We start from the raw sequence: 14001 nt of genomic DNA, 5'->3' as shown, positions 1-14001 counted from the left end.
CATTCTATCTACAGCAACCAAATTGCCTCAGTAATGAAGCACCGGGAGATGCCACAGCTGTGTTCAGTGTGGCTTTGGAAATCGTTAAAGTCACTGAAGGAAAAGGGAGGCAACGGCATTTAGTGCACGATGCGGGCATCATCACCTGCCCAGCCACGGGCCATCATCTTATCTTCCCTTGGCAGTGAGCCAGGCCTTGATAGACTCGAACTTCTTAAAAAGCCTTAGCCTGGGGGCATCACTGTTGTCTAATTTAGTAGGGAGATTACTTCCTCCAAGTAGACTCACTTTAGAAAAATAAAACCAGCAGGCAGAGAACTTGTCTACCTTAGATACTAATGAGGGCACATACGCTCTTCGAGAACTAAGTGGGAAGGCCTCCTGGGAGGGCTGGCTGCAGGCTTTAGGATGTTCCATGAACACGAGGTACCATTCAGCAGTTTGACCACCTTATATGTACATAGAGGCTGAGAGAGACTTTGACTGTAGATAAAAGAACAGAAATCCGTGCTGGACTGAGAGGGCAGGTGAGCCCATGCTGTTTGCTGGGAGAGTTCTGCTAAGAGCAAATGACCATGACAAGGTACAGGGAAGAAAGTCAGAAACTCTGTTAGAAAAAGCCACTGGGTGGGAGCATGCTGGCCATGTGCCCAGGAGGGGTCTCTGGTGGCTTCTGCCTCCACTATTGGGGCTGATTGCGGGGCCTTCTCATGCTGTTTTAGCAGAACCCCTAACCTCCCCTCTTGTTTCTTTCTTGTGCATCCTGATAGAGGGAACGGCTGAGGAACATCGAGCGCATCTGCTTTCTTCTGCGAAAGGTCAGTGTGGCAGCTTCATGCCGAGGATGGAGGATCGCATGGTGGTGGGTGGGCACACAGTGAAAGAAGCTAGTGAGGCTCTGCCTGCTCCAGTCCTGTCCACCAGGGAGGCAAATGGTGGCAGGGAAAGGGGGAGGTGGGAGCAAGTGATCAGTTCTTTGGAAACCTCCAGAGACAAGAGGAGCTAATTAAAGGAGGTGGCCATCAATCAAAGTGTCAGGACAGCACTGGGTATTTGCAAGTACCCTCTGGTTGGAGTTATAAGCTCTTTATCTTTGCATGATGATGGATGGCATTTCCAGCTGCTATTGCCACAGAGCCTTTGTTCTGTGTGGGGCTGGGCTCAGGAACACTCCCCGCCGACCTTGGGAAGTTTTTAACTAGATGCTGGGTTTCCTTTGAGGTTGCAGCGTGTCACGCAGCTTTGCAATTTGATTGTCAGCATCACTGGGAGTGCTGGATGGGTGGGATGAGGCAGTGTTACTAAAGGCAGAGTCACGTCATTCAGAGAGTTGCTCTGAATGGATGGGTAGTACGTTACAGCTTCCCCAGACTCATTCAGGAAGCGCATGTGGGCACACACAGTTCAAACTTGATATTTAGCATAGCTCTGTGCCGTAGCTGGGGGCCCCTGTGTCTCTTTCCCAAAAAAGTGTGTGCTTTTTGCAGCAAAATATGGAGAACGGCAACTTGCCGGTAAAATAACCAAAGGACATCCCTAACCTCTGTACAGAGTGGATGAACTACAGGCCATAGAAAGCCACCTGTCAGCCCAAAAGGAGTTTTTGAGCCTTACATGAATAGGACAGAAATAAAATGTTATGCCAACATTGATAGAAGGGGAAAATACTTTGCAAGCTTTTAAAGTTTTTTCTGTATTTCAGTAATGATACCTTTCATTGAGAGAGAGCTTAATCAAGCAGCCGGTTATTTTTCTAGCTAATTACTTGTCTTTTAATATCTTCTAAGAGAGCCAGTGTGTTAGAATCCCATATCTTGTATGATACAGCAGGGAAATATGCTCGGATAAAGCCTATATATGAAAATATTTGTGATCCAAGGAATAAAGAATGATTAGGAAAATAACATAATATGAATTCACAAATTTATAAATTATTTTTCCAGATAATGTCTTGGAGACCCATAACCTGCTCCAGCCAGTACTACTTTTTTTTTTTAATACTTTAAGTTCTAGGGTACATGTACACAACGTGCAGGTTTGTTACGTATGTATACATGTGCCGTGTTGGTGTGCTGCACCCATCGGCTCGTCATTTACATTAGGTATATCTCCTAATGCTATCCCTCTCCCCTCCCCCCACCCCACGACAGGCCCCGGTGTATGATGTTCCCCTTCCTGTGTCTAAGTGTTCTCATTGTTCAGTTCCCACCTATGAGTGAGAACATGCAGCGTTTGGTTTTCTGTCCTTGCGATAGTTTGCTGAGAATGATGGTTTCTAGCTTCATCCATGTCCCTACAAAGGACATGAATTCATCCTTTTTTATGGCTGCATAGTATTCCATGGTGTATATGTGCCACATTTTCTTAATCCAGTCTGTCATTTATGGGCATTTGGGTTGGTTCCAAGTCTTTGCTATTGTGAATAGTGCCGCAATAAACATACGTGTGCATGTGTCTTTATAGCAGCATGATTTATAATCCTTTGGGTATATGCCCAGTAATGGGATGTCCAGCCAGTACTTCTATAGTCTCTGGGTTTGTTCTTTAAGACTTGATGCCTAAGTGACATCAAATGGATCAAGACAAAACCAAAGTTTTGCCTTTCAGACTCCAAGTTGCCCTTTTTTCTCCCATCCTGGATATACCATCCTGTATTCTCTGGCAGAACAATGTTCCATATCCATCACCTTTTATCCTTGCTTATTCTTTTATGCTGCTTGACCAGTGACTCCGGCCAGGCAGCAGGCAATGGCCAAGGTCCTGTGGCCCACAGACTTGCAGCCCAGAGCTAAGGGTATGAAAGTAAGCACACTATGCAAGAATTAGCATTACTTTTTGCAGATTTGCATATCGTTTGCATAAGTTTCTATAAACAATAAACTGAGGCATTTTACTCCAAGGAACACTGTACTCTACCTCTTCCTGCCTTTTGCCCCTTTCATTTGTACATGCTCCTTTTTCCCATGCCACTGCCTCTGCTGCAGCTTCTGGGAGGTCAAATGCAGTTGCTACTCATGGTCATGGAAAACACCGGGGAGAAAAGGTAGACATCAGAGGACATGAGACAGTGACTTCAAGACTTTAGGTGTTGTGGCTGCGTGATCACACCTTCTGCAGCCTGACAGTTTTCTAGCTCCCACGGGGAGTGGCACTGGAGTGGCCAGCACCTCTTCACTAACTCAAGGCAGAAATAAGCCATGTACCTACAACTTTATTTATTTATTTGAGATAGAGTCTTCTCTGCCACCTAGGCTGGAGTGCAGGGGTGCAATCATAACTCACTGCAGCCTTGAACTCCTTGGGCTCAAGTGATTTTCCCACCTTAGCCTCCTGAGTAGCTGGAGCTGCAGGCATGCACCACCATGCCTGGCCGACTTTTTTATTTTTTGTAGAGATGGGTTCTTGCTTTGTTGTCCAGGCTGGTCTCAAACTCCTGGCTTCAAGTGATCCTCCCACCTTGGCCTCTCAAAATGCTGGAATTACAAGGATGAGCCACCATGCCCAGCCCAGCTTGCTTTCTTTCTTTCTTTGTGGAATCTCCCTCCTCCTCCAGTCCTCTTGCCCTAAGCACATCTACTTTTAACAATTGGTTGTTAGTTCTTCTGTGTGCCCTGGATACCTGAGATTGTTTTCAGTGATGTCATCATTGTTACAGGACCACCAGCTTTGTACCAGGACCACCAGCTTTGCACCCTTGCACAGTAACAGACCAATACAGTGAGACGGTGGGAGTTGCAGCAGAGAAAGTGCTTAATAATTGTATGGCAGCCAAACAAGGCACGAGGGAATCTCAAATCCACCTCCTCGAGAAGTTTTGGGCTGGGATTTTAGAGGGAATTTTGGCTGAAGAACTGGGGGTTGCTGATTGGTTAGGACATGGGAGATGAAATCATAAGGATGTAGAAACTTCATTCTTGTACTAAGTCCGTTCCTTGGAGGGAGTCTGCAGACTGGCTGGTGTCAGGGGGCCTGATGGAATCAGGATCTAGAAAATATCTCAAATGGGAAACTTGAGGTTTTTTAATGTTAAGGATGTTACCTATAGATGTTAGGACCTTGTGACAGAGGCGATGGGACTAAGCAGTAAGCGGCTATAAGGAGATGGGCTATAGGGCAAGCTGGTTAATGCTTAGTTATGCTTCTGTTTAAAGCTTATGCTTTTGTTAAAAGTCAAGCAATTTTGTTTTCTTAACTTTATGAGGGTGATTTCAACATAATTTCTTTCTGAATGTAATTTCAAATTATAGGTGCTTCTGTCTGTCCGGCCCTTGAGGTCTGGCTGTAGCTCACATGTTATTTAGCTTAAGTTGGTAACACTGTTCTCCCAAAGGCATTTAGGTCCTGGGCATGCAGGTCTGTCTCCTCTCACTAGAATGCCAGTTCTGGATGGTCAGCAATTTTGTTTCATTCACTGTCATGGGCTGTGACATAGAATGTAGAGGAACGCATAGCCCACTGAAGGTGCTCAGTGAATATTTACTAAGTAAGTGAGTGAATGAGTGCCAACTTTCTGGGACTTCTGTCATCTAAATCCTTCTTCTTGGGAACACTGGCTTAGTCAATAATCTTTCCATTTCTTCATTTCAGTACTGTCCGTGACATACTACAAAATTTACATATTTTACTACATTTACTCCTTATATAGGCCAGGCGCGGTGGCTCACACCTGTAATCCCAGCACTTTGGGAGGCCGAGGTGGGCAGATCACCTGAGGTCGGTGACCAGCCTGGCCAACATGGTGAAACCCCCACAAATTAGTCGGGCATGGTGGTGGGCGCCTGTAATCCCAGCTACTCCGGAGGCTAAGGCAGGAGAATCGCTTGAACCCAGGAGGTGGAGGTTGCGGTGAGCCGAGATCGCGCCGTTGCACTCCAGCCTGGGCAACAATAGCAAAGATCTGTCTCAAAAAAAAAAAAAAGATTTGTATTTAAAAATTGAATTTAACTCAATATTGTATTCATTATTGACACAGAAGATCTCTGACCTACAGTTTCTTCAGTCCGATTTTCTCCCATAATGCTTATACCCTCTGCCCCCTTGTAGTCTGTATTTCAACCATCCTAATATCTGCTCTCAGCCACTTCCGGGACTTTTATATTTGGAAGGTTTTGGTGAAGTGTGCAAACATCTACTGCTTCCAATCCTGCCTCTGCCCTTATTATCCATGTAACCCACAGTGTGTGCCTCAATGTGACTGTAAACTAGGGGTAAAAATAACAGGACCGTGCTCATAGAGGTGTGTGAGAATTAAGTGAGGTAATATGGTACATCTGGCTCATAAGTGTGCAATGCATATTAAATGTTATTATTATCATCCTGACTCTTAGGTTCTACCTAAAACCCTTTATGACATCGCTAAGCACACACTTGGCCAGCCGAGATAATCCTTGGCTGGTTGCATCCCCTCTTAGCATCCCCTCCCATTTTCTTAGGTTAGTGCCGTTTGGTGTTTGAGCAGCATCACACGGTGGGCCGGCCTGGGCCTCCTCCCTCCCGTCTCTCTCGTTTTGAATGGGCTTCTGAGTTCCGATTCCCAAGCTGTGAGCACATGTTGGGGATGGCGGGGAGGGTTAATGGGTCTAGTTAGCAGCACCACCTTCTGGGAACTGCACCTTCCAAGAATTTCTTGGAACGAGCCTCCTAAACACTCTAGAATGTGATGCATCTCAGCAGCTGATTGTTGTTAAACCACCTCCTCAGCTTTCTTGGGAGAAAGGAAGGGATTTTCAAACTGGATCTGTTTTTAGCTCTATAATTATCAGAAAATGTGTTCTTTGGGTAATTGTCTGAACTGCAGGATTCTTGTGTTGACTTGTGCTCATGATTCATTTTTTTGTGGCAAGAGCCACTTGCCTCTTGAGCAGCTCTCCCCACCAGAGCACATCATAAGCTCTGTGGGGCCCCTACAAAGTGCAGGTTTGGGAGCAGGAAGCATCCTGGAAGGCAGAGGTTGGTGTGACTGCTGCTTTTGGGCATATAAAGGGTTCTCGTGGGGAGGAGGCTGACTCCTGTTGCATCTGCAAGTTTAGCGAGTGGTTCGAGGAAATTAACTTAAATGTGAGCCCAAATGATTGGTATGAGAATAAGGAGAAATGTGCTTCATCAGTGGTAGTCATCAAACTTTGGGACTGGTTGTGAAATGTTCACATCCCTTAGACCAAGTTAGTTGTTTTCATTTTTATTTTTTATTTTTTGAGACAGAGTCTCACTTTGTTGTCCAGGCTAAAGTGCAGTGGCACGATCTCGGCTCACTGCAACCTCTGCCTCCCAGGTTCAAGTGATTCTCCTGCCTCAGCCTCCTGAGTACCTGGGACTACAGGCATGCACCACCATGCCTGGCTAATTTTTGTATTTTTAGTAGAGATGAGGTTATGCCATGTTGGCCAGGCTGGTCTCGAACTCCTGACCTCAGGTGATCCAGTCTCCTCAGCCTCCCAAAGTGCTGGGATTACAAGCGTGATTACAGGCACCCGGCCCCTTAGATCACATTAGACAAGTTCATGTCTGAGATGATTTTGAGTTAGACTGAGGCTGCCCAATGTTGGGGACATTTAGTTGCATAGTTTGGGATGTCCCTTCTGGCTTGACAATTCTGTGATTCTCCAATTCATGTCCCAGTTTCCCCAAGGATTTGTCCAGTCCCACTGCAGGTTTTCCCTGACATTTGTGAATATAAAAAGCTGTAGTGGGTGGATTATTTTCATTCTTCATTGGGCATTCTCATCACCACATGGAGGAGAAGGGTGTGTGGGTAGGGTTTGAGGGTGAGTGGGCCGTTGAGTTCATTGGAGAGCCTGGTGGGAAGGGGCAGGTGCTCCAGGTATAGTACCGGAAATGCAGTGGTGATATGACCACCGGTGCTCCCACTAATGGGCACCTGTGTCTGTTTCTTGTTAAAGCTTCCCAGAGCCACAGCTCTGTCTTACAGAGGAGTTATGATGTGAAGTGAGGCTGCCAGTAGCAGCCTGAACCCACTGCACAAATTCCATGATGTGGTTCTGAAAGCAGGGGTTGGAAGAGATGGGAAGTGGATATGACACTTTCCCAGTGAAAAGTCAGTCTTGTTAAATGAGGAGATTGCATTATTATTAATGCTTCCTTACCCTCCCCTCTCTCCAGGACTGTCTACATAATTGGCAGGGCCTGGTGAAAAATGGCAATGTGAGGCTCCATGTCAGAAACTGATGCCAAACATTCAACCAAAGATGGGGCCCTTCCCAGCTCAGGGCCTTGTGCAGCTGCACAGGTCACAGGCCCCTGAAGCAACTCAGCCTGGTCTCCGTGACCTTTGCACTATGATTTTGCAGTTCCTCCTCCTATAAGCAGAGTATATTTCCTCTCCCCACTGATACTTGGCTCTGCCAGGTGACAGGACTTGTCCACTGCAAAGTGGGCAGGTGCGGGAGTGTGTGTCAAGGCTGTGAGAGTCATTGGATATTCCTGTGTTCCCTTCTGAAATTCTGTCATTGACAAGACCAATGCACTGGTTCAAGGAGGATGAGAGGCATGGGGAACCTACCTGAGCCCACCTGTATCTCAAGGCCAAGCCTGCTAGAGCCAGTGACTGCCAACCATCCTTTAGATGTGGGAGCAAGTATAAATGGTTATTGTTTTAAGGCACTGTATTTTGGAATGGCTTGTTACATAACATTCTCATGGCAACATTCCTGACATGCGTAGATGTAAAAAGCTGTAGTGGATGGATGATTTTCATTCTCTCATTGGGCAGAGTATCTTAGCTCCTGGTATCTCATTGATACCATAAGCTTGTGGCACTTCTAAAAGGGGAAAACTTTTTTCTTAAAGTGATCTTATTCTTTGCCAGAGTCCAGCCATTCTTTGACTCTACAAATTTACAAATAGATGGTTTCAAGCTTTGTCCAAATTTCTTTGACCTAAGTGGGGGCTACTAAGTACATTTATAAACCAGAACTTAGAGAAAGATCTATGTTGCTTTGGTGCACAGTATTTGTCATGTGCTAACAACTGGAAAGGGCAGGGCGCAGTGGCTTGTGCCTGTAATCCCAGCACTTTGGGAGGCAGGAGGATTGCTTGAGCCCAGGAGGTTGAGATCAGTGTGGGTAACATAGTGAGACCCCCATATCTACAAACAGTTAGTAAAATAAAATTAGCCAGGCACGGTGGTGCACACCTGTAGTCCCAGCTACTCAGGAGGGAGGGTGAGGTGGGAGGATCACTTGAGTCCAGGAGGTTCAGGCTGCGGTGAGCCAAGGTCATGCCACTGCCCTGCATCCTGGGACAGTGTAAGACCCAGTCTCTAAAAACAACTGGGAGGAATGGAGAAGATGGTGCCTTTTTTCTCTAATTACTGGCACTCCTCGCCACAAGGGATTGACTTCATTTCAGTTCTTTTTAGCTGTTAATACGGTTCTTCCTACAGGGCTCTGGAGGGAATGGCATATTTTAATTGAGGGACATGATACGTGAAAAGGGATACGTCAACTCAAAGGCAGTTGTGTGGAGTGCCGTAGAGAGACCATCCTTGACACAGAAGTTTTCTAGATCAGAATTCTCCGTTTCTTGGGAGGATTTCTAAAGCATGGAAATAGTGATGCTGACTACTGTATGCCTTTAAAAGTATTAACTCCTTTAATCTCACAACAACCCTATGAAGTAGTCATTATTAAAAGCCACACTTAACAGAAAAGGAAATTGAGGCTTAGAGAGGTTAAGTATATATCCGAGAGTCTCCTATTTCTTAAGTGATAGAGCTGGGATTTGAAGGCAAGCCCATGTGACCAGAGTCCACATTTCTGATCACCACATTATAAGGGAGATTGCTGCTTCTTTTCGAAACATGCTCCTTAAGGACCACCGCTACAGTAACATGGCTCAGCTGTTTTAAAGGGAAGCTACGGATACCGAAACCACATAGGGCCTCAGGGAGCCTGTAAGATGCTTGGCTCACTGTTGATGGGTCCGAGTGGATTCTTTTAAGGCTCTTTTTCTAATTTCATTTAACTTCTTGGTAGGGTAGTTCACCCCTAGAGGGAATATTTGAAGAGAGGTAAAAATATCCTGGAACAAAAGTTGTAACTAGTTCAGAAACCATGTCTCATGTATAATTTATTTTCAGACGCTTTCCGTGGCAAACTCCTTGTTAGTCAGAGGGAAAGAGGGAACATTTTCCTTGATGCGTAAACTGTGGTGCTGTCATGGGGTTGCTGAACCAGAAGTTGGAGGGGACTTGTCCTCACTTCACTCCTTCCCTAGGGCCGCAGCAGGCGAACTGAAGGACTTTACAAACAAATCCCTAACACATGGGCACTGGCTTTTCACTGGGGATCTGGGTAGCTGGTTGGCCCTATCCTTGTTAGTTCTCTATTGCCCTGATAATAAGGTATCAAACCAGCTTACAGCAACCATCATTTATTTCTCACGAGTCCATGGGTCATGTGGTCAGTTCTGTTGACCTTGGCTGCGCTTGGGCAGGGGGGATGTTCTTCTGGTCTTGGCTGGAGCTCATTCTTGTATCTGGTGGGCAGCAGGCCATTAGCTCATCTCAGTCAGCCTCAGACACATCTCATCCTCCAGCGACCACCTGAGGCTTGTTCTCCTGGTGTAATAGAGAAGCAAGAGAAGAAGTGGAAATGCGCAAGCACCTTTTCAAGCTTTGGTCAGCATGGGGGGACTACAAAGTTAGGGGCAAAGGGTGTGGATATTCTTCAGTCAGACCTTGCTGCCTTGATTGTGAAAATTCCTATGCTAGGATCGTATCAGGAAGTAGCAAATGTTAGAGTCTGCTGGTCTCCAGTATTCGTCATTAGTGGAACTGGTGGTTTCTAATTTTTTTGCATATCAAGATCACCTCTGGAGATGTTTCAACATATATCTGCTTAAGAATCACTTCCAGAAGATCTGCTCCAGTAGTTCTTGCGAGGGTCTAGTCATCTGTATTTTGAAAATGCCCCATGGGGGGCCACGGTAGAGAGACACTCTGGGAAATATTTGGTGACTTGAGTGGTAGATGTTCTGGGGATTCCTAAGCATTGCCAGGATGGCTCCCCAGGGTCTGGAGAACTGGATCTGTGGAGGAGGAGAGGAGAGGGACAAGAGCTTCCACCCAGAAAAGTTGACAGCAGACAGATGTTGCCAGCTGCCAGCTCCTTTGCAGACAGCCCAGGATGAGCTGAGCCCTGGACTTGGGGAGCATTTCCACAAGTTGCTATGTCCTGGCTGTGTGTGGAGAGAACACCTTCCTCACCTGAGACACAACAGAAGGTTGGTTTTGAGATGAATGTGGGGCCGTCACAACCAGTTTCAAAAAGTAAAGAAGTCCAGCAGCCCTCATGGCAGCAGGAGAAGAAACCCTAAAACTGTCAGGGACTTTAGGTTGTGTCATTGAGAGGGTCCCTAAACCTGGCTGTTCCTCACGTTGAATCTGGATTGATGATTAAACATACGACTCCGAAAGGTAGATTCCTATCCACCCAGGATAGTTAATTTTATCTGTCACCTTGGCTAGGTCACGGTGCCTAGATATGTGATCAAACATTGTTCTGGTTGTTTCTGTGAGGGTGTATTTTTTGGATGAGGTTAACATTTAAATCAGACTTTCATTATATGAAAAAGACACATGCACACACATGTTTATAGTAGTATAATTTGTAATTGCAAAATTATGGAACCAACCTAAATGCCCATCAGCCAACGAGTGGAAAGAAAATGTGGCATGTATACACCATGGAATACTACTTAGCCATGAAATGGAATGAAATAATGAAATAAAGGCCTTTGCGGCAACTTGGATGGAACTGGAGGCCATTATTCTAAGTGAAGAAACTCAGGAATGGAAATCCAAATATCATATATTCTCACTTATAAGTGGGAGCTAAGCTATGAGAATGCAAAGGCATAAAAATGATATAATGGGCTTTGGGGATTTTGGGGGAAAGGTGGGAGGAGGTGAGGGATAAAAGACTACACATAGGGTACAGTGTACACTGCTCAGGTGATGGGTGCACCAAAATCTCAGAAATCACCACTAAAGAACTTATCCATGTAACCAAACACCACCTGCTCCCCAAAAACTATTGAAATAAAATTTAAAAAATAAATTGGACTTTGAGTAAAGCACATTATCGTCCCTTCTGTGGGTGGGCCTCACTCAATCAGTTGAAGGCCTTACTGGAGCAGAAAGACTGAGCTCTCCTGAGCAAGAGTGGATTTGGCCAGCAGTCGGCTTTCAGACTTCAACCACAACTTGACTCTTCCGTGGGTCTCTGGCCTGCCAGCCCACTCTGCAGATTTTGAACTTACCAAATCTCTACAGTTGCATGAGCCTATTCCTTAAAATCTCTCTCTTTCTAAACACACACACACACACACACACACACACACACACACACACACACACACACACACACACACACACCCCTGTTGGTTCTGTTTTACTGGAGAGCCCTAACTAATGCAGTCCCCTCAATTCTGGTAAGTTCAGGTTCAGCAGGTTTACAGAGAGGCCTGGAACTGCTGTGAACCGAACCTTCACAGCAACCCTGTGAGTTGGGTGAAATTATCTGCTCACCAGATGGTCAGTACCTTGTTCAAGGTCACCCAGCTCATAGGTCTGGTCCCAGAGTCCATGTTCACAGTCCTCAACCCTTGCTGCTTCTAATTCCTCACATTCATAGGAGTCCGTTATTTTCCATAACTTTACAGAGCTTCTTACCACTGCCCTAGGGGCCAATCTCTGCGGGGCCAGTGAAAAGAATGATGATCGCTCAGGCTCCCCTGTAGTCTGGACCAGATGAAACTAGGCTGGTCCTCTTACTGCATTCGTCGGCAGAGGCAGAGCAGATTGTCACAGCCTGACCTTCTCAGCAATAAAGATTTAGGGACTCTTGGGAGTTTTGCTATGAGAAGTCACCAAATCATTGATTGTTCTGACAGAAACAATTTGGGTTTTCATAATATCCTTCTCCTCTCATTAATGTAACAAGGAACTCTGGGATCGTAGGATGTGTGAGAGGCAGGAAAGCGTATTGGGATATGGGTTTGGGTCTGTGAGTAACAGAGACCCACTATAACCGTGACTGAAACATGATGGGGCTCACTCTGCCTTGGGAGGCCTGTCCAGGCTGGAATGGGGTGGGTGGGACTCGGCCTCACAAAGCTGTCTAGAGACCCAGGCTCCTCCCATCTTTGGAGCTCTGTCATTTTCAGGGAATTTCCTTGTCCATGTGGACCATGAGGACGTCACATCATGACCTCCTTTCAAGTAGCAGGATGGAGGAGGCAAGAGGAAAAGGGCCATTTCTTTGAAGGAAGTGACCCAGAAGTCACACACACCACTTCTCTTTAACTGTTAGGCCAGATCTTAGGCAAATGGCAGAATCTAGTCTTGATTCTATGGGGCTGTGTGCTCAGCTCAACATCAGGGACTTTATTCCAGAGAAATGGGAGTGAGGACTTAGGAGGACAGCTGCAGATCTCTGTCTCATGGAGGAAGTCGGTCAGCAGCGCAGCCTGTGCAGGGCACACAGCCACTGATGTGCACTCTGGAAAACTAAGGGCAGGAATGTGAGGTGGGAGAGGAGCAAGACGAGGTGTCACAGGTTGAATGATATTAAATGGGACCTGGAGGAGGCTGGGCATTGTATGGGTTGTGGGGAGCTGAGAAGTGCTGGCTGTTGGCTTTGATGGAACAACCCAATAGGTACCAATCTGAATTTATTCATTCTTTCAACTGGAATTCATTTAGCACCTACCATGTACATAGTTGGTTGTTATGTGCTGAAGGGGATAAATTTGTGTGTGTGTGTGTGTGTGTGTGTATGTGGTGTGTCAGTTGTGAAGACATGCTCAGTACAGCTAAAAGAAATCTTGCTTTTTCTCTGCATTCCTGCCTGAGAGTCCCTCAAAGCGCTGATCACCTAGCACCTTATATGATAGTTGCCTGTACATGTATTTTACACAGTTGTATTCTTGAAGACAAGGATACTGTCCTTCTGGTTTCTGCAACTGCTACATTGCTTAGCATGGTGTCAGATGCATGTTAGCTAGCTGCAAAGTTTAGTCAACATGAGACTGGCAACCACAAATACCATGGGCTATGATTTTCATAATGTGTGAGCAGGAATTCCCACTGCTGAGCATGGGATAAAGGCATGTGGAGAAGACCAGAGAAAGGCTATGACAGGTGTGATGTGCTTGTCACATCAGAGCACCCTCAGTGCCCAGTGGGGGAGCATTGTAGTGGACATAGTTAGAGCGCTAGTTTGCAACCTTGGCTGTACGCCGAAATTGCTTGCGGAGGTTAAAAAATCCTGTTGCCTTTGTCCCACCCCCCGGAATTTCTGAAGTGCAGCTTGGCACTTGTTTTTTTAACAGCTCTCCAGATGATTCTAATGTGTAGCCGAGCTGAGGATCACTGAGTGGGAGAATAGTGCAGGTGGGGAGGCATTTTCACTCTCTCCGTTCTCCAGGGTATGATTTACAGAGCCATAATTTTCAAAATGGTAGCAGAGTAAAAGCAATAATTTGCCAACAGGTGCCCAAGTAGACTGAAGGAGTTACTTCCTAAATTCCAGGGAGATGGTCAGCCCAGTGGGATGACTCATTGCAAGTCATCCACGAGCCACGTGCTTTTCATGGTGGGAACTCTGCTTCCAGATGCTTCATTTTCCAGAATGTGATGAGAAGTAAAGATTCTGTTTTTCAACCCCCAGAATGCTCACCCTTCCAGGCACTCATTCTTGCCCTTTTCCAAATTGCTGAAGAAGCAAGAAACATTTCTGGGTCCTGTTTCTGGGCCACAAAATGGGCCAATCTTACAAATCCTAATAACCTCTTATTCTTGGTAGCATTATCCAGTCTCTGCCTCTCACTCTTTCCAACTCCTACTGCCCCTCTCTAAAGGTAAAACCGTGCCAGCCTGTACCTAGGTGGGGACAATAAGAGAGAATTCCTCTGAGCTCCCAGCTTGTGCTGAATTAATTCGCATGCTCCAGACATATCTTCTCCCCATGGAAAAGCTGC

The 14001-nt window shown here is 46.0% G+C and overlaps 1 protein-coding gene across 5 annotated transcripts in view; it reads left to right on the top strand.

Annotated features, from left to right (window-relative positions):
• The window catches only part of CNIH3 (cornichon family AMPA receptor auxiliary protein 3), a 343860-nt gene that overhangs the window by 250387 nt on the left and 79472 nt on the right, over positions 1-14001 (top strand). For all 5 annotated transcript variants that reach the window (XM_034947662.3, XM_055107644.2, XM_055107643.2 and 2 more), the window contains one exon: positions 771-818. In XM_034947662.3, the coding sequence (XP_034803553.1) occupies positions 771-818 (48 nt within the window). The remainder of the gene's footprint in view (positions 1-770; positions 819-14001) is intronic.

This window comes from Pan paniscus, chromosome 1, assembly GCF_029289425.2.
Source record: "Pan paniscus chromosome 1, NHGRI_mPanPan1-v2.0_pri, whole genome shotgun sequence".
NCBI lineage: Eukaryota > Metazoa > Chordata > Mammalia > Primates > Hominidae > Pan > Pan paniscus.
This window is presented reverse-complemented; position numbering and strand designations above follow the sequence as displayed.